Consider the following 18,609-nt stretch of genomic DNA (forward strand, 5'->3'; position numbering starts at 1 on the left):
AGCAAGTTACTTTTTATTTACATTATGTGCTTTCTCATTGAAGAACTCTCAAGACACCATCAGCTCCTCCTCACTTTCCACATCGGTATCAAGGTCATCGACCTCGTCGTCCGCTTCAGACATTCCTTCTTCTTGAGTCGTCTCTTTCTCCTTGAACTTTCGAAGGGTCTCGATATACCTCAACAAGTACTTGTTATGGTCGCAGACTTTCGACAGCTCAGCATGCCTCAGCCCGACATTCTTCATCACAGTCCGGAGCGTCGCCATGATGTTCTGCGACCTCTCCTTCAGCGCCTCACCGTGTCCCTTCAAAAGCGTCACTACCCACGTGACGTAAAACTGCACATGCGTAGTCGTCTCCAACTTGGCCCCTACGAAGTTGAGCAGCTTCTCGACATAGACCTGCGGCAGCGACCTACACACCAGCTCGATCTCGGCGACCGGCACGCCCTCGACAACCTCCGTCGTCAACTCGTCCTCATTGAGTCGGAATGCTGCCATGACCGCGCGAACGAAGTCCTTCTCGCGTGCCGCCGCTCGGATAGTAGCGGGCGTCACGCCTTGCTCCAGTTCGAAGGGGTCGAACACGAGGGCGTGATCGAGGGAGTAAACCAACACCCCTTCTGTAGTTGCGGCTGCCCACGCTCGACCAGTTGGCGAGAAGGACACCGCGCTAACTCGCACTTCGGGCTTGAAGCTTCGGCTCGACAGGTCTCCCTTCTTTACACCTGGCAGTGACAGCGAAGCTTCTTCAGATGCTGCACGTTCCTCAACCAGTGCCATGTTGCCAAACTCCGTGATCTTCCGGCGGCTGATGAAGTCGTCGACAGCGTCAAGCGAGTGGTTGCAGGTCACTTCGAACTTCTTCAGTAGCAATTGCTCGCGGACGTGGTAGATGCATACAAACTTGGAGCGACCGGCGGCGAGGATGCATGTGCCATCGGCTGAGTAGCAGAGGGTAGTGAAGGCCTGTGCCTGGGTCAGCCGCTTGGCTGTGATGATGTCCGTGTCCCGGCGGCCACTAGCCAAGTCATGTTTGCCTGAAAAAAGTGCACGCATTGAATTAAGATCCTTGGCCTGACGCTGGACTCCAACACCCACTAGCAATGTCAGATGTCCACCACGTCTGAAAGTTTTAGACGAAATTCACTCCCGCAGAACACCTTAAAGCCTGTGTTGAGCACTAACCTTATTCTTGGCACTCTTTGGCCATAGCTGCTGCACCATTTAGATCCAAAATTACCATTATCATCATCATCAAAACGATGGAAAGAATTGGTGCAGAGGAACTGAGCCACATTCTGACTGAACGAATATTGCCTGACACAGCCCTCTTAGTAATCGGAACTTATAGAAAGGACAATTTAAATCACACAGCTTATTCCACGAAAGCACCTTTTTGAGGCTGACATAAAAGAGGTGAATTAGGAAAAGCACCAGAAAAAATGCTTCTCAACAGAACAAAATAAGAAAATCAGAGAATGCCTCGTCACTATTCATTAGTGTGGGCTCCAAATTACTTAAAACAAATATTCTTCAGAAGCAGCCTAAACAAGTCAAAAACTAATCCTGAACTGCTACTACTGCTAAATGTAGGAACGACACAAGTACCTTCAATGCATCCTACTTGGCTGCTCTCATGTGGCTCGAAGAACACGATTGCACCATCCAGTGTTGCCACAGCAAACTCGCACCCATCTGGGCGGAACTCCACAGTCAGTGCATCTGCTGTCAGTGGGATGGCTTCCCGACCGCCGCCCTTTTCGGCAAAGAGATTCCACACACGGCACGTCTTGTCCCATGACGAACTGACGAGGACAGACTCCATGCCGGGACCAAACGAGAGGCCAGAGACGCAACTTTCGTGTCCGGCTAAGACGTCGAGGAGACGACCTGTCTGCAGTGACCAGACGAACACCTCGAAAGTGTCCTGCAAACACAGAACAGCAGTTTTCAGTGGTTGGCACAGAGGCCGGACAACTCTAACTAGACAGCAATTACAGCCAGAACATGAAAAACCTGTGTGCAAAAAGAGCATCTTCACTGAAACACGCTCTTTTTCATAGCAGTCTAAATAGAAGATTGGAGACCCAGAAATAAATGGCGCCAGTCTTTGCGACTGCACGTAGGGCTGTTAGTAGGCAGGCCTGAACAGCGCTACATCAAGCACCTACAGATCGCCATACCAGGTGTGAAATCGTTGAAAATTTCGTGCTAACACTTGCTTCAAGATATCAGCAAATGACGCCCCCATGGGAAAAAGAGCAAAGAGGCAATGTCTTTATTCAACATGCACAGAAGCCCAGCGTAGGAACCAGGATCTGTGGAATGACTACAAATGAAAAAACCCTAATGACAGCTGCCAAAGAATTAAAATGTTACAGAGATGCAATGTTATTTCATACTGGCTTTGCTTTTCCCAAGAGACATCTCTACAAGCACAGTGAGAATAAACTTCCAAAGCCAGAGCCATTTTTTTTTACCATCTGATGAGGTTTTGGTCGGCGAAAGCATGCGGTTCCTGAGTGACAACATATTCAACCCGCTGCAGCACTTGCGATCACGTGGGCTCGAAAACGTCTAATGCAAGAAGACGTCTGTATGTGTCTCTACCACGCACCAGCAAACAGCCTGTCAGGTTCCATGTCACTTTCTTTTTCTTGCAGACAGACTGACAGAAACTGCATGACTCTAGAAAAAAGGCTTGGAAGTATAACCTGTCCCCACCTGTGCCACTACAGTAGAATCTCAATGATGCAATCCCAGCTGATACGAATTTCGGGATGATACGAGTTCGTAAAATGCCCTGGCCAGAGTGCATTGCATGTAATTGGCCGAAATTCAGATGTTACGATCCACTCCCCACTCCACTGCGGATGATGCAAACGCGTGAGGCTCAACCGCACCCTGGAGTACCAAGTACTTGCTGCATGTACATCACTGACACCATGATCGTCAGTGAGCAGCGACGCGACTAGCACAGCGCCAACAGCGTAAGTCAGCAATGGCATGCAGTCATAAGTAAACCCTGTCAGCCGATAACAATTTACGCAAATTTTGTTCATGAATTTTGTTTGTTTTGGATGATACGAATATTTTTCGTGACCTCATGAGATTCTTATGATCGAGATTCTACTGTAAAACAAAACAAAAAAAAAATGTGATAGGGGGGACTCTTGAAAAAGAAATAAGCAAAATGAAGTGCTTTTTCCGAAATGAACCAAATGCTGAAACCAAATCTACAACATTTTTTTTTTTGTCTATAAGCACAGCTCATTTTACATGCACAAATAACATATTGCAGAATATCTGCACAACCTTTAACCGACAGGTACGCACAAAATTTGTTAACATGCATTTCGGTCATTGCGAAAACAAAACTCCTCATATACTCCTGCCTGCGCCACAAGGTATAAGGAAGATTCATGATGTAGTTAGCGCCAAAAACGAGGCCCAAGGTAGGAGAAAGACACGAGACGAGCGCTCATGTTGTGTCTTTCTCCCACCTTGGTCCTCGTTTTTGGCACTAACTACATCATGAATAAGATTCAACTCGCCCAACTTTCCACCTTACTATAAGGGAGAGATGTCACAATTTCTGTTTTGTTCACAATGCCCAATACTCGTTCATTTCCATGCAGACCGAAACGATGAACCTACTGTCCAGCCAATAGTGTGAATCATATTAAATGACACTCCACTCCCGTGATTTAAACCTACAGGGTAGCATCAGTATACACAGAGGAAACAAACTGCTAACTGGTCCTTGAAGTTTTATGTCCGTGTCCCTTTAAAAACAAAGAGCTATCAAACAAAGCAAGTCACCTGTGAACCAGCACAGACGACCTCCCCACTGGTGTCAACAGCCAGTGACGCAAACTGCACGGCCCTTGGTGCCGTCAGTGTCTTGAAGTTCCGGTAACGCTTCAGATCGTAGGCTCGGACAGTGCCATCAAGTGACGCCGACAGGATGGCCTTGCCGTTTTGGGTAAAAGTCACTGCGGCCACTCCAGCAGCGTGTTCCGTGAACGTCACGAAACAGAAGCCGTTTCCAGTGTTCCACAGCTTCACCTGTGTTGAGAAGAAGTGTGGAAATATTACCATTCTCTCATTACCAGCGCTTTGACATTTGACTACACTCGCGATGAGAAAATTGTGTTTTCATTTTTCTTCAAAAGCCACTGACATGATGACATGAATGTGCATCATGCTGCACTTGGAAGCAATAGTCCCACTGGACAGAAGAAAACAGAGCAAGCTCTGCTTTACTCGAGCCAATGGCATTGACAGAATTTCAAGTCGCCACAGTTAATGCCACTAACCCGTGGTTATCTACCGTCCATCTGCCACCCCCCTACAGTTTAATACTAACAGGTCCAAAAGGATCGGTCAAGGGAGAGAATCAGTCGTCGCCATTGGCTGGAGGGAGGAAGAGCATTTGCCGCTCTGTTCTCGAGTTGTATCCGAATAGTGACATTATAATAATAAAACGTGCCCCGTTTACTTCTTTCCATACTTAAGGACTTTGCATCGATGCAGGTGCTGCTGAGTAATGAATATGGTCTAGAGCGGTAATGAAACAAACATTAAAAACAAAGTGCATTTGTTCCACTTCTCTACTTTGTGGACATGTTAATAGTGATTGTGTACCTGGCTGGAACACAGATCGAAGTTAGCGACACTGCTGTCAGTACTACATATTGGAATAAAGAAGACACCGCAGCAAAGTCTACAAACCTTGCCGTCATCACCCCCGGTTACAAGACTGGCACCATCCGGAGAGTATGCAAGGCATGCCATGTTGTTAACATGCCCCTGCTGCTTGAGAACAAATGACTCCGACTGCCACTCCCACACAACCAACTGTCCACGTCGCCCGCTGCCCAGCGCAATCCAGTCACCCGTTGGGTTGAAGCACGCCGCAGTGACTTCATGTTCCGACACGTTCAGAGACTGGATCAGATTGTAGTCTGGCATCTCGTGCAGAAGGAATGAGCCATTTGAGAAGGCGGTGATGAGCATGTGGTTCCCACCGTGGTAGCAAGCCGACAAGAGGTTCACGTGCTGTCCTCCTTCCACCTTCAGTGCGTCTTTCAAGAAGTGTTTTGCTAGCCTACGGTACCGAACCTTCTCAACAGCGCCCGCTTCCCCGTCGTCGTCTGGTATGACGTCACCGATCCTATTTTCGACGTCATCGGCCTTATTGTCGACATCACCTCCTTCTTCGTCAGATGTCTCCGCGCGGCGCTGCCGTCGTCTGCTCGACGCCGACTTGTTGTCTAGGGACACGAATCCGGACAAGTCGCAAGACGCGTCCCAAACACACAGCTGTCCGTTACGGCTGAGGGTGAAGACGTCGGCGGAGTCCTTGTCGAAGAAGCAGTTGACGATGGCGTCGCTATGGCTGGAAAGGGTGATGATGCCGAAGTTCTTCATCTTATGGAGTGACGTCACACGAACCGACATGTCCTTGCTGCCGATGGCCAAAAGGCGCGAGTCGGAGGACCACTCGATGCAGGTGATGGCATCGTAGGCCGTGTTCAGCACACGTTCGAGCGCGAAAGGCGTGAAGTCGCGCCTGGCGTGGCCGGGGGTGCGGTACACAAACACTGAATTGTCCTTAGCGACGGCAAAGTACCGGCCGTTAGGGCTGAACTTCACTGTCGAGACGGGTTTACGAAAGTGGTGTCGATGGATGACAGTCCGAGATACGAGGCTGCACAGAAGAGCCTCGCCAGTCTCGTTGACGGCGATGAAAAGGAAGCCCGAAGGCGCAATGTCGATCGCGGTGAAGTTGTAGCGGCTCTCGATGGGCAACGTCTCCGACTTGTTGTTGCGCAGGTCGAAGAGGGAGAGTCGATTGCCAACCGGCGCCACGACAGTGTTCCCGTCCGGCGTGAACAGCAGGTTCCCCTTACGGTACACGGTGCCGATCAGATTGGAGAACTTGAAAGCGAACTTCATGGCGAACGCGATGAAACGGCAGAGTTTCCCGCGCGCTAGGCGGCTGGAAAGGAAAACTTTGACGAGAGAGAAGTAAGGGCAGGTTTCATCGCACACACCGCACACAACGTGCTTACGATGAGACCAACGCGTGTTCAGTGGGCGCCGCCATCTTGGTTTAGGAGCACGATTGTCGCGATGCATGGCAACGAGCGAAAAAAAAGTGTAAACGTTTTAAAATTAAATGAATTTGTATTTTCACAAATCTACAAAAGTTTGCGTTTGATTATTTTTAGGAAAGCAAGTTTTGGGTGGTCGAAAAACGTTGTAGTGGCGCTTGTAGCGCGTTTGTGAGGTCACGTGACACCGATAGCGTCTCTACTAATGGCGCTGGCGCTGATTTAAATCCGCCAATTCCGCTTAGGCGTGTTCAACGAATGTTGGTGCGTTGACTGTGGTGCTGTGGTAGTCAGGTTTACGGAACGTGCGGTGTTCCCTTTATGTGGCGTGCTCATGTGATCGTTTGCACCGCGGAAAGTGACCTGGATACCCGACGAATGAGTCCCGATGGCTGATCCCGCCAAGACCGAGAACACAACGTATGTGGCCGGTCGGCAACGTTTCTTTGCTTTCGTCCCGAGACAGCCGCGGCTTAGGGCTGCGCTAGCGGTAGTGGTAGAGAGCTGTTGTTACCGGCTTATTATATTTTATGCAAGCCGGTTAGTGGTCATCTTGTATTTACAGTTTTTTTTTTCTCGTCCCTTTTCAGTGACACCACCCTGTTGCGGCCTCCGCGTCGCTCCTCGGTGAGTTCACTGTTCCAGTTTTCGCTTCGTAAACATTCGAGTGTGCGAAATGCATTGGCATTTGTGCTATATTCAACAATCCAGAGCATGTCGCTGGCTATACTGGCATAACGAGGCACACTTACTTTTTCTTTCGTTTTCATGTTTCCACTTTTGGCGTCTGTTTTGCGTGCTGTCGAGGTTCATTGGAAAACGTAGATGTATACAACATGACAATTTAATTCCAAGTAGACCCCGGCGCCGCTCCAGATGTGCTGTGTGAGGGCAGCATTTTGGAAGTCGTACACACACTGAATGCATGCGTGCTTGTATTTACCTCTCCTAGCCACTGGTCTCCTCGATTTGGCTGCACTTTCTGCACCAGTTCAGGCGGTGCTGCACTCGCGTCCTCGATTTACCAGTGCAGCTAGCGCCACCTGCATTTGGGCACTCGATTTGACGTAGTGCTGCACGAGTTCTCCCGAGTTCTGCTGCACTTTTGCACTAGCCTACCGGCGAGTTCTCTTCTCGTGCAAGAAGTGAAAGGTGCTTGGCGCGCTCCGTAGCAGACGGCTCCGTGGCCGTTTTAGTGAGCGGCGTTAAGACCATGGTTGAGACGGCTGCATAGCCGTGCTACACTCGGCTTCTGCACCGTGCCCACTAAACAGCTGAAATGACAGTGCGCGCACGTGCATGTGTGTATGCGCGCGCGTGTGTGCGTGTCCGTGCGTAAGCGACTGGCTGGCATGGCGCAGTACGTATGGGTTCTCATCTTTCTGCCCAGCCTCGCATGTTGCTTTACACCATCTCTATTTTGTGTGTAAATATTATTATTACTCGCTACATGATGGAGCATTTGCATAAGAGGCAGATGGTGAGATGTTTTTTTAATACGTGGATGATCGCAACGTATTTGTACTGACTCCTCCGCTTGCAGCAGCGATCGACTGGACGACTGGCATTGAGGTCGCCGTCAGTGAACGCGAGTTGTTGAGTTCAGATATAGTCCTAGTTATCAGGCAACTCTTTCCTTCTGTAATTGCGGCAGTCACTTTCCGATAGAACGACAACAACCCGGATCACGTGTATGAACTCTCAAAGGTCGTCTCGAGCGCAAGTCTGAGTAACCTCTCGAATTCAAAGTTTGTTGCCTCTTCAAAGTACCCGTTGAATCGGTGACGATCGACCGGCCTGCGCAACTTTGCACAATGCAACGGAAAGGACGGTGTCAAATTCTTCACCACTTTTGGAATTAACAAATTTTTCAGCCACTCCACGAGATGCGCCACTTCGAAGAAATGCGCAGTGTTCAATAGAGCTAGCACAATCCCGCGCATATGTCAAACCACGCGACAAAACGCCGACACAAGGCCGCAGCAGACGAACGTTTCTGCACTTTCGCACTCGATTTGGCCGCTGCACCGACAGCACTAGTGTCAGGCTGCACTCGCGCCGCAAGAACTGGCACTGCACTGGCACGGCACTTTTGTGAACTAGTGCAGAAAGTGCAGCCAAATCGAGGAGACCTCACATAAGTTCGAGGTACCATAGGGTGAGGGACTTTAGTTCGCGTTGTGGCGATATATCGCTGTTGATAAACTCGGCGTGGGCGTTGTCTCGAAACTCTGGATTGGTCGAAAAGGTTTACGTCACACTTGGAGTGGCATAATTGATAAGTGATTAAAACATTAAATAGATTGTGATTACAAAGGTTGCACGATGAAAATAAAACTGAGCTAATTAGTGGGGAATCGAAACCCCTAAGCCACCCAGGCAGGTTTGTACGTCTTGGTTAAAGCTGGGCTCTATATGTATGTCGTGTTGTCTTTCTCATAATGTGGTAGCTTACGACTGTATGCTAGTATGTGTGTGATTACAGGCACTGATTAAGGGACTAGTCATTAAGCGAGTATAAAAGTGCATGTCGATGAGGGGTGAATCTACGCGAACACCCGTATGCTTGTGTCACGTGATGTTGGTGTGTCATGTAGTCTGGAAACATTAGTAGAGCACATGATTGGCTAATCTGCTGATGAGATAAAGATGAGTTGCTTACGCAGTGGCGTCGGTGTCAGTTGGCTGTGACGTACTTCCGTCGCAGCCATGTAAAAGCTGCTTATTGAAGCATTCATGGGGAATAGCTATTCCTTTATGTCCATTATTCTGTTATTAACATATTGCTGCTGCGAGTTTTGGCTGCATTCAAAACCTGTTGCATATTACTGATCTGTCGCATAATTGCACAGTTTTTCTCAAAAGGCAGCAAAGGAAACAACTGAAATCAAAGCATAAATAATTGGCTGCAGACGTGTCGAGTGCTTTGTTTTAAGGCTGGACCTTACTCTCCGAAACTTCAGTATTAGATCTGAGCACGGGATGGCAGTTCGTCAGCTTCGCTAGTGCCACGCTTGTTTGCAATTCTGTGTTCATTTGTTCATGCTGAAGAAATGGTGACAAAACTGAGAGCGATTGCTCTACTTCATCTCGCTGTTTTGTGTGGTGGGGTGGACGCTGAAGAGCACGAAGTAGCTGCTGTGAGAGGAGTGCTTTTAATGTGATTAGAGTTGTCACACTGAACTGTGCCGATGTCCGGCTTCGCGAAATTCACTGATTGGACGAGGGAGGTCACGTGACCTTGTGATGTCATCACAGCCTGCCTTGATTGGTCGAGAGCAGCCACGTGACCTTGTGACGTCATCACTACCTGCCCAATAGGTTGTGGGCAACCTTGACAAATTCGAAATAAAAAATCTGAAGAAAAAAAAATGTGATAAGTGTCGTGGCATCATAGCAGACACCTACTATTGCAGCTTGCAGTCCAAACATGGCGGTTGATGGACTGACAGTCCTCAAACGCACACAGAAGTTTTAACAGAGGCTGCGAGAAACGTGGAATCTTATCTATCTCTGAAGGCAACTTAGCGCCACCCATAGTTTTTTTTTTTTCCCACATGCTTGGGTGCTAGCTACACATGTTTGGAAGCAGTCACCCGGACCCAGTGCTTCCACTCCACTGCCAGGAAGTGCGGGGCTTATGGTGTCTGTTTTCTCTTTGGGGTTCTGCGCATCTGGTTTTCATGGTATTTACTTCATTGCAGATGGATGAAGTAAGTACTCTGCCCTTCGTGCTTGCTGTGTGAAATGGTCTTACTTAGACGAGGTGCTGTTCATACTTTCTGAAAGCACTGTAGCAGCAAATGACTCCTTTTGCTGTTTATATGCTGTGAACGAGAATCGTGCTGCAGACTGTACAGTCGTCTAGTGCACATCGTGGCCAGTCTCCAAAAGATCGGTTATCAAAGACTCCAACATCATGTTGAAATGAAGATGCACATTTCTATCCACGCATGCATTCCAGTCACTGATCGGTCAATTTCTTTTTTTCTTAAAGCCCTTAGATCATGCATTGCCTTCCATGCCAGGCATTGTTGCGTCTCATCGTTCTGTGTTAGCCCATACCCGAGAATAAAAAATCTCAGTATCCTGGATTCCCCAGGTTTCTTGGACCTTGGCAGTTAAGGTCCCGTTTCCAAGTCCTGATATTTCGCAGATCATTACTGCTCTTCGTTTCTTGCACTGAGTTCACCCCGGTATAGAAGCAGGCACAGTTTGAAGTGATTTGGAGGTGATCACATCTGGCTTGATTGGCTCAAATTAAACTGCTCTAACAGTTTATTTTCGCAAAGAGTTAAAATGAATATACGAGCTTATCTAGCCAATGGTTCCTGTAGAACATCATTACTCCTTGTAGATTCTATTGGTCTTTTTGGCCAACATGAACCTGATAACCTTCAAATAATACTAGACTGTACAGGCGGTGTCGCGGCAAGTTTGTGCGGCATTTCTCGCTTAACGGCACCACCGAACCGTATGATGCAGTCAGGGGTATTTATTAAATGTCCAAAGACAGTGCCGGTACGCATTGAACAGTTGGTGCCACCGTCTTCCGCACACATAATCTTTTTGTTGTGGTGGTATCTAGCTGAGAACACACACACCCAGGCAAGCATACGAGGGACGCGACGGGCCATAAACTCTAAATTTTTTTTTGCTTGTAGCCATCAAACTTGTGCCATTAGGAAGCATTCAGTGTGATGTTTTGAACGACACACGCCAGCTCCTGGTAACTTCGCGAATGTGGCAGTTGCAGAAATGAATGTGCGGGGCGTGAGCGGTAAAATGTATCGCTGCATATCCTTAAAAAAAAAGGGGGGGGGGGGGTGGACTTAAGTGGTAATCTGACCCTCTCTCTTGCAGGATACAGTGATGGTTTTCAGTTCTTTTCTTTTGCTTTTCTTTGTGTGCTTACTGACCTTTGCTTCATAAACTGCAGATCTTGAAGCCCATCAGGCCCCCCTTCGAAGATATCAACCTGAATGTCGTGAGTAGACAACTTACCTTGGCATTGTTAGCAGCTTGTTGGCTAAATCAGAGTGCATTTTGGCAATGGGCTGAAACCTCTCTTTGATGCCACCACATTTGTGCTCATGAGAAGCAGAAACAAGGAAATCCACTGGCTCCTTCATTGGGACTTGTTTTAAACAAAGCTCAGCTTACCTCTTTCGCACCTATTCAAATCGTTCAAATTGAACGATAGCACAAAACAGCCTGTTCTGCACATATGGCCCGCTTGTGGTCTAGCAACTCCATTCAGTATGCTGCCAAAAAAACTGCACTTGAGTATCGGATTTGTTTTTTTTCGTCGCCCGTGTGAGGGAGTATTTTTAAACTTCTTGCGAAACATGGCAGCGAGCATGGCGTCCAAAGTGGTGTTTTCATCCTGCACCAACCTTGCTCAGCATCGATGGTGTTTTCAGGATTGCGTAGCATAAAAAAGGTGACTTTGTAAAGTGACTGCTTTAAAGGGATACTGAAGCAAAATCTGAAAATTGAACAAAAACGCTGAAAATAGATTCTCGGAATGTGATTACATCGAAATCTAGTCGTCACTGCGCGTATTTTTCAGCGGGTGGTTTTATTTTCGGTGTTCCATGAGCGCGCGCCAAGTCCTCTCGGCCAGCGCGAGGGGAAGAGCGTGACGTCATGGCGCCCTCCCGCGACGGCAAATATGGCGGCGCCCTTCGATGCATGAAACCTCGCTTCGGACTGGATTCGTCGTTGTTGCTGGCTTCTTCAGAGCGTTCACTGGCCATAAATGGGCCACCGGTCTTTCGCTTCATCTCCTGTTGCCCATAAGAAAACTAACGAGTAATAAATTTGCTTTATTTTTTATTTAGAGTGACGATTTTGCCCCCTTTAGGCTAAGAGGGGTGTCAGTTTGTTGACAACAATGCTCCCCCCTTAACCACCAGATGGCGCCACTAGTCTGACCATCGTCGCGCTTCTGTTTTAAAAGTGAGAATGTTAGAAATGGCGTAAGGTCCGGAAAAAGTAGCTGCATTTAGCGGACGTAAGCGTGCATACGGTTATGGTATGTAGACAGCATCGATTAACATTTTGACATATCTGTGTACGCCGTGAGCAGACGACAGACATGGAAAAGCCGCGAGTAGCGATGACAATCGTGCTTCTGAGGGAACGGTGGGCGCGCGGGTGTAATGACGTCAAGTCGCAGCTTCCACAGGCGGCCGCCAGGTGCAACGATACGGCAATAAATCGCGAAAAAAAGCGTGTTATCCGCCTTTTTCGCTAAAATGCTTGTCATATTTATCAATTTTAGCAGTCAAGCTCTTGTTTACATGCAAAAGAGCAGCTCCAAAAGTTTGGTTCAGTATCCCTTTAAAGGTGTCCATTTGTCTGACTTTAGTTCAGAGTGAGATGACTGCTCCGCTCAGTCTGGACGATCGACAGGCGCCTGACTGTAACTTTCATTTTCACCGTTGGCAAGTGTAAATTCTTTACTTTCTGAGCCTCTCTGAAGGGGATGGGAATTTTCTGAATGACTGCGTGCGAACAACAGTGGAGTGGTTGAGTATTCGCCAAATTGCCCATGGTCTACCTTGGCATTGTGGAGTAGCTCAAAGTGCTTCGCACTTTCGCGCTTGATTTGTTTTTTTAAGGCGAAAGCCTTTAATGCCTCATACTGTCGTTAGCAGCGCAGCCATGTTGACAGATGTGTCTGTGGTTTGACGAGTGTACACCTAGATATGCCAGGAGACAGTTACTGGGTAATTTCCTTTCCTCAATTACAAGTTTCCTCCCTTCCTGTATGTTGCGTTTGGGTGTCCACCAAGGTGACAGAGAATTACTGTGCCATTTCCTTTCCTCAAAAAGCGTGTTCAAAGGGCAAGGCATTGTGCTGAATGGGTGGTGATGTTCTGTGGACTGCCTGGCAGTGCTACAACATGCTGTCACATTCCACTCCTAAAGGGGAAGCTTAAGCGTCATTAATTAGCAGTTAATTAGTATTTAGTAATTAATCCATAATTAAAGAACCCCAGGTGGTCGAAATTTCCGGAGCCCTCCACTACAGCGTCTCCATAGCCTTAGTCGCTTTGGGACGTTAAACCCCATAAACCAACCAACCAACCAATTATCCACTAATTAGTAATTTGCCATTACTTCGTCATCAATTATGTGTGACGTCGTGCAGTGGTGACATCACCAGTGTCACATTGGCAAAGTGGTGTGAAAACTCTTTCGCCTCTACGCACTTTAGACAGTCAAAGTGCCCCCTGAATTTTCTTTACTAACCGGACAGCTTAGCATGAAGAGTTCGGTAACCTTGAATACTCATTTGTGACATTTTAACTCTTAAAATGTATGTTCTAGATGTTTTTATTCCCGTATTTTCTGATCGAATAAATTATCTATGCAAAATTTTGTGCAGGTCTCTCAAATTTTACCATATGAGACTGCTTTTCCCTCGTAAACTTTATATACCATTTTTTTTCTTGTCACTAGGAGCTCTATCAGGCATACATTGATATGCTGCAGTACAGCCATTCATTCAGCGACAATTTTTTTTTTTCGCCACTCAGTTCAGACTTGTGGCTGAAACAATGTCGTGAGAATTGTGAACATTGTGATCGTTAACTGGAAGTTCATGGCAGTGTATAGTCTAGTTGTTTGAAGACCCAAAAACGAAATAAGTGCTCAGTGCCACTGCAGTTTGCATGCACCTGTCATGGCAGTGTCTTTGCTTTTTTTTTCTCATTTAGCTCTAAAAGCTGTTTTCCGTGTAAGCAGTGTCCCTGTCATTAGGACACGATAATCAATCGATGTTTTTACGTAATTAACAAAAAAAATTGCGAGGACACTTTGGCAACTAAAGTGTTTAGAGGCGAAAGCTGAGGACACCATGTCGTGACGACTTCCGGTGGATGTGACGTCACACCGTTCCCGTGGTTATATCGATGCGCAAATTATACATCTTTCAGGGACCTTAAGTATTAATTATGCTTAATTACACATTTTTCCATCTAATTTGACACAAATTTGACGTTTTCCGACCATTCTGTGACAATTTTCACTATGGCGTGACGACTTCTGGTGGATGTGACGTCACACCGTTCCCGTGTCTATATCGACGTCCGCTATTTCGACGAAATTTTGACATTTTTGCCAATAATTAACTAATTAATCTACAGTCATCAAACTTGGCTTCTAGGTTCATTTTTTCCTTCTCTATCTGAAGCAACCATTGGTTTTCTTCTATCTCTTTTAGTTCCCGAGTTAAACGCGTGTGACACGCTTTGTTAACGGACGAAAGTATGAGCCATTAAAGAAGGCTTTCACCTTATAATAAAAAAAAAACTTTATGCAAACCAGATGGGACATGAGACACAACGTGGACACCATCTTTTGCTGTTATAAACTGTAGCATACGAATGGATTTGGACTAACTTGGCAATGTATTCAGTATTGTGGAACTTGTAATGGGTCGCTGAAAAGTGTACTAAATTCATGGATTGGTTTAAGTATGTAATGGCAACGAGATGTGGGCTGTTCAGAGATGTTCCTGGAGCAAGTCTTATCTATTTCTTTTTTCTTCATCTTTGCAGACCCGTGAACCTGGTGAGCAGAGGAGGCTGTCGAAACGGGTCAGCTTCTCCGACACACACGAGATCAAGTAAGTTTTATTTGCACCCACTGCCTCTCCCTGTCAATCCCTATCTCCTCCCACATTTCCAGTTGCTATGGCTTCACATTTGTACCACACTGTTGCAAGCACTTCTTGGTAATGTTGTACACACTCTACTCAACTCGTACAGTTATAGGTCCTCTAAAGAGGGCTTTGAGTTCATTTTTTTTATCCCAGGAACTCTATTTATGCACTCCGAGCATTCTTAGAAACCTTTAATTATTATCCTGTGTGGCCCACTTTCCTTTTAAAGCGGCATAAACATCCTAGCTCCAGCCGTTTCTTTTTTTTTTTTTTAACTCACCATGGAGAGTAGGAAGAGTCAGCAAACATGGTGTCTGTGGCGAAAAGCACATGCAGCGAGAATGCGATCATTGTAAAAGTGAAATGAACTAATACTGCCAATTCAGATTTGTCGCATAACAACACACGATTGCCTGGGCATTTATTTTTTTTTCCAGACTCTTCAACCGTGACCAATCTGGAGAGCTTGGCTCCAGTGCTGGTGAGCTTCTCTTTGCAGAATTTCTGCCGCTCCGTTGTGCACGCAATTGCCGACCTTTTACTTGCCTTTTCTTTTGGACATTTGTCGAAATTCTGAACAGCTACACTACGTGATTTTGCTTAAGCAAGGGAAATGAGCAAAAAGAGACACTAACGAGAAGAGCACGAGGATGTGCCCATCCTCGTGCTCTTCTCATCTGTCTTTTTTTCACATTTCCCCTGCTTCAGTATGTACGACCGCCTCGCTCAACAACGTGCTCTCTTAAAACATGATCTTGCCTGGTTTGGCTTTGGTAAATGTCAGTTCAGCAATGTTTTCCTGGTGACAACTAGTTACAGGGACTTCATTTGGAGAGGAAAAGTTGGTTGACATCGTTGTCTGAAGCCGCGATACAATATGCAAGCCTCGGTTGGAGAGGAGAGGCATGCTAACTCTGAGGTGGTTTTGAGGAGGATGATGGAGAGATTACGAGCAAATGAGAGGTGCAGTACGTAGTGCCCAAAGTCTTTCACTTCTCTTCACTTGGCTCTGCGTAGAGTTGTGAGGAAGAGGTTATCAGAAGAGGATAAGCAGTCACTTATTGCACAGAACATAAATTAGCATTGCGAGGATACATTGAAACAGTCTCATTCAGCAATGTGAAATGCAGTCTTGCTGAGCATTATATTTAAGGCCCCTGGCTTTCCGCGGAAGGTGGCGGATTTACACATTTTCCTCCGCGGAGTAGTGTTAAGGGGGGACGAGGGTCTTAAAACTAACTTTTTTATTTATGGCTAGCATCTCATGAAATTTTGCACACAGATGTTTTTCTCTTCTGATTTTGAAAATGTAATCATAACTGAGCTGGTGGTCTTAGATCTTACAAAGTCTAGAAAGTAATTGGGTAATTTCTTACGCAGCTTTAATGAACTTTCTCATTGCATTTTGTTGCTTTTATTTACATGAATTGATAGCCAGAGAGTTCCCATACCCGGTGACATTCTTCGTTTTTCTCTAAAAGCATGTCATCCTGATATGCTATGTCGAGAGTAAAAGTCTGCAGTAGTTTACAGTGCAACTCATTAAGCTAATTGTAAATTGCTATTTTATGTGGCCTAATCAAGAAAAGTAAGAATGTCATCGGGTATGGGAGTTTGCTGGCTATCAATTCATGTAAATAAAAGCAACAAAATGCAATGAGAAAGTTCATTAAAGCTGCATAAGAAATTACCTAATTACACTATAGAATTTAAGATAACTTTTGATCTAAGACCACCAGCTCAATTATTACTATATTTTTGAAATCAGAAGAGAAAAACACATCTGTGTGCAAAATTTCATCAGATTCTAGCCACAAATAAAAAGGTCAGTTTTAAGACCCTCGTCCCCCCTTAACAGCCATGCATATCCTAATTTGTGTGTGTGTGTGTGTGTGTGTGTGTGTGGGCGCGTGCGTGTGTGTATACTGCTGTTGTCGCGGTAGTCAATATAGGGACAGTGGGAAAATGGCTAACATACCTTAATTGTACGAATGTGACGTGAAAGGGAGTTCGTGACCTCAGGAGAATTTTATAACAAATGTTATAATGCAATCTCTAACTGCTCACGCCGACTGTATCTTCCCCCACTAGAAGAAATGAAGACAGCATGCTGAAATGCATAATCAACGGATACATAGATGTTACTTAAAGGGAAAAACTTCAGACGTGCTCACCACAATCCAGTGAGCGAAGCCTCCAGTACGTTAATGCTAGCAGTCATAGCAGCAACAGCTGCCACAACTCAATGTTTCAAGTGCACCCAGTCGTGCGCTCTTTTGCCTCTTTTTTTATTTTTTTGTTTTCGATACACCACTTAACTGTTTCCATGCCTTCTCCTTTGCACTTGCTCACCGCAAACTGTGCTCGGAGATCGTTGAAAAGCAGGCTTCTCCTACGGCTCCCAAGCCTGGTAGCGAAGATTGCTTTAGCTTTCTTAAAAAAACATCTCGGAGGAAGGAAATTCACACTAAATGCACGCCATGACTCCAGCATGAGGTGCATTCCGAAGCATTCTTTGTTGCTGCCCGCAGAATAATGCAGATTGTTTGTTCTCATTTAGCGGAATTTAATATTTTCTGCCACAGAAAGTTAGGCCCCTTAGTGAGGGTCAACACTCCCAGTGTGTGTCGGATATAGCTGAGTGTTGTAACCAAATAACGATGATTTTAAGTTTCCAAAGCAACATGCTCAGTGAAGACGCTCGAAAGAGGGAAATAAATGTGGATTTTCTTGTTTGTATCTTGAATTTTGCGCTTTTGTGTGCGTGTGTGAATTCGGACGGGTGACGAATTTTGCAGGAGCTTTAATGGAGTTTTAAGTTCTAACCTTGCTAGAAAGTTGCTTTTTGAGCATGCCTTTGATGGCAATTGTATTCAAGACTCAATGTTTTAAAGCAAGCTGGCCTTGTTGCTTCCATCAATGTTCCATGTTTCTGGTTGATCTTTAGGATATCAAGCTTCGGAGAACATTCATCTATGCTTGCAGTGTTCGTAGTTTGTATATTGAATGCAGTCCATCCGTGTTGTACTGTAGCGCATGGCGTGGTGACTTTTTCTCTATTGCAGACAGTGTATTCTTGAATACCAAGCTGTCCACGCCTGGGTGAGTAGTGCCGGCACATTCGGCAGGTTCATTTTTCATATGCATGCTGCATCGAATCGCAATCATGGGAGTCGGTCATGCAAACTGTCGGAGTAACCTGTGTCATCTCGTCGCTTGATGAAGGAGAGGAAACGTCCATTAGTTGTAGCTTATGCATTGTTAATTTATGCACAGATGCAAAAAGCACTGCAGCAGTTGTTTCATCTGGCACACTACTGTGTTTGAGGATGCGCATTTCTGTCTCTTGAATCGTGCATTTTATTTCGAGTTTCGGGACAAATTTTTTTTTCTTTCTTTCAAAGGTGTGTGGCACGGCTGCATTGTACATTGAGGCATGTCTACCTCAGTGCTATGTGACAGCTTGTGCGGATCTACATTCTTCCTTTTGATAGGGTACCAACTTCAGTGATACTGTATTTACCGAAGAATAGCATGGCCACTACTGCAATGCAAGGGTCACTTTGCTGGCGAGGGACAGGACAAGGAAAATGTGCTGAAGTAGATCAAAGAACTAGACTGCAACTGACTAGCAATTTGTGGAGAAGTCTATCGAATTGCGAATCCTATGCCTCTCGTATATTGTTGTCATCATCATCACAGGCAGATTGACTTTTTACCTAGGGGATGTTACCTTACCAGTTGCCTTTTCATATTGAATGGTCTAGTACCAATTTCTTTTAATGAAGGTGCCTCACAAAAGAGGCTTTTAGC

The 18,609-nt window shown here is 46.0% G+C and overlaps 2 protein-coding genes across 2 annotated transcripts in view; one reads left to right on the forward strand and one right to left on the reverse strand.

Annotated features, from left to right (window-relative positions):
• LOC149330649 (periodic tryptophan protein 2 homolog) lies at positions 1–6,114 on the reverse strand. Its single transcript, XM_089561286.1, has 4 exons — positions 4,738–6,114; positions 3,826–4,071; positions 1,612–1,930; positions 1–1,040 (listed from the first exon to the last, which is right to left on the reverse strand). The coding sequence occupies exons 1-4, from the start codon at positions 5,962–5,964 to the stop codon at positions 49–51; spliced, it is 2,784 nt and encodes a 927-aa protein (XP_089417412.1). The 5' UTR covers positions 5,965–6,114; the 3' UTR covers positions 1–48.
• Positions 5,302–18,609, forward strand: part of LOC149330650 (uncharacterized) — a 25,749-nt gene continuing 12,441 nt past the window's right edge. Inside the window, exons 1-6 of the mRNA XM_089561285.1 lie at positions 5,302–6,542; positions 6,713–6,749; positions 11,062–11,109; positions 14,693–14,760; positions 15,234–15,277; positions 17,862–17,898. Coding sequence (XP_089417411.1) covers positions 6,511–6,542; positions 6,713–6,749; positions 11,062–11,109; positions 14,693–14,760; positions 15,234–15,277; positions 17,862–17,898 — 266 coding nt within the window. The 5' untranslated portion in view covers positions 5,302–6,510. The remainder of the gene's footprint in view (positions 6,543–6,712; positions 6,750–11,061; positions 11,110–14,692; positions 14,761–15,233; positions 15,278–17,861; positions 17,899–18,609) is intronic.

The sequence above is a fragment of the Amblyomma mixtum genome, chromosome 9 (assembly GCF_055824585.1).
Source record: "Amblyomma mixtum isolate Tamu chromosome 9, ASM5582458v1, whole genome shotgun sequence".
Lineage (NCBI taxonomy): Eukaryota > Metazoa > Arthropoda > Arachnida > Ixodida > Ixodidae > Amblyomma > Amblyomma mixtum.

What these genes read in the sequence shown, in the direction of transcription:
- LOC149330649 (XM_089561286.1), bottom strand. Translation starts at nt 5,964, where the DNA reads ATGAAGTTCGCTTTCAAGTTCTCCAATCTGATCGGCACCGTGTACCGT. An exon ending in TCGTCTGTGCTGGTTCACAG is followed by an intron (nt 1,931 to 3,825) that starts GTGACTTGCTTT and finishes CTGTGTTTGCAG; the next exon opens with GACACTTTCGAGGTGTTCGT. An exon ending in CCAAGTAGGATGCATTGAAG is followed by an intron (nt 1,041 to 1,611) that starts GTACTTGTGTCG and finishes CACTTTTTTCAG; the next exon opens with GCAAACATGACTTGGCTAGT.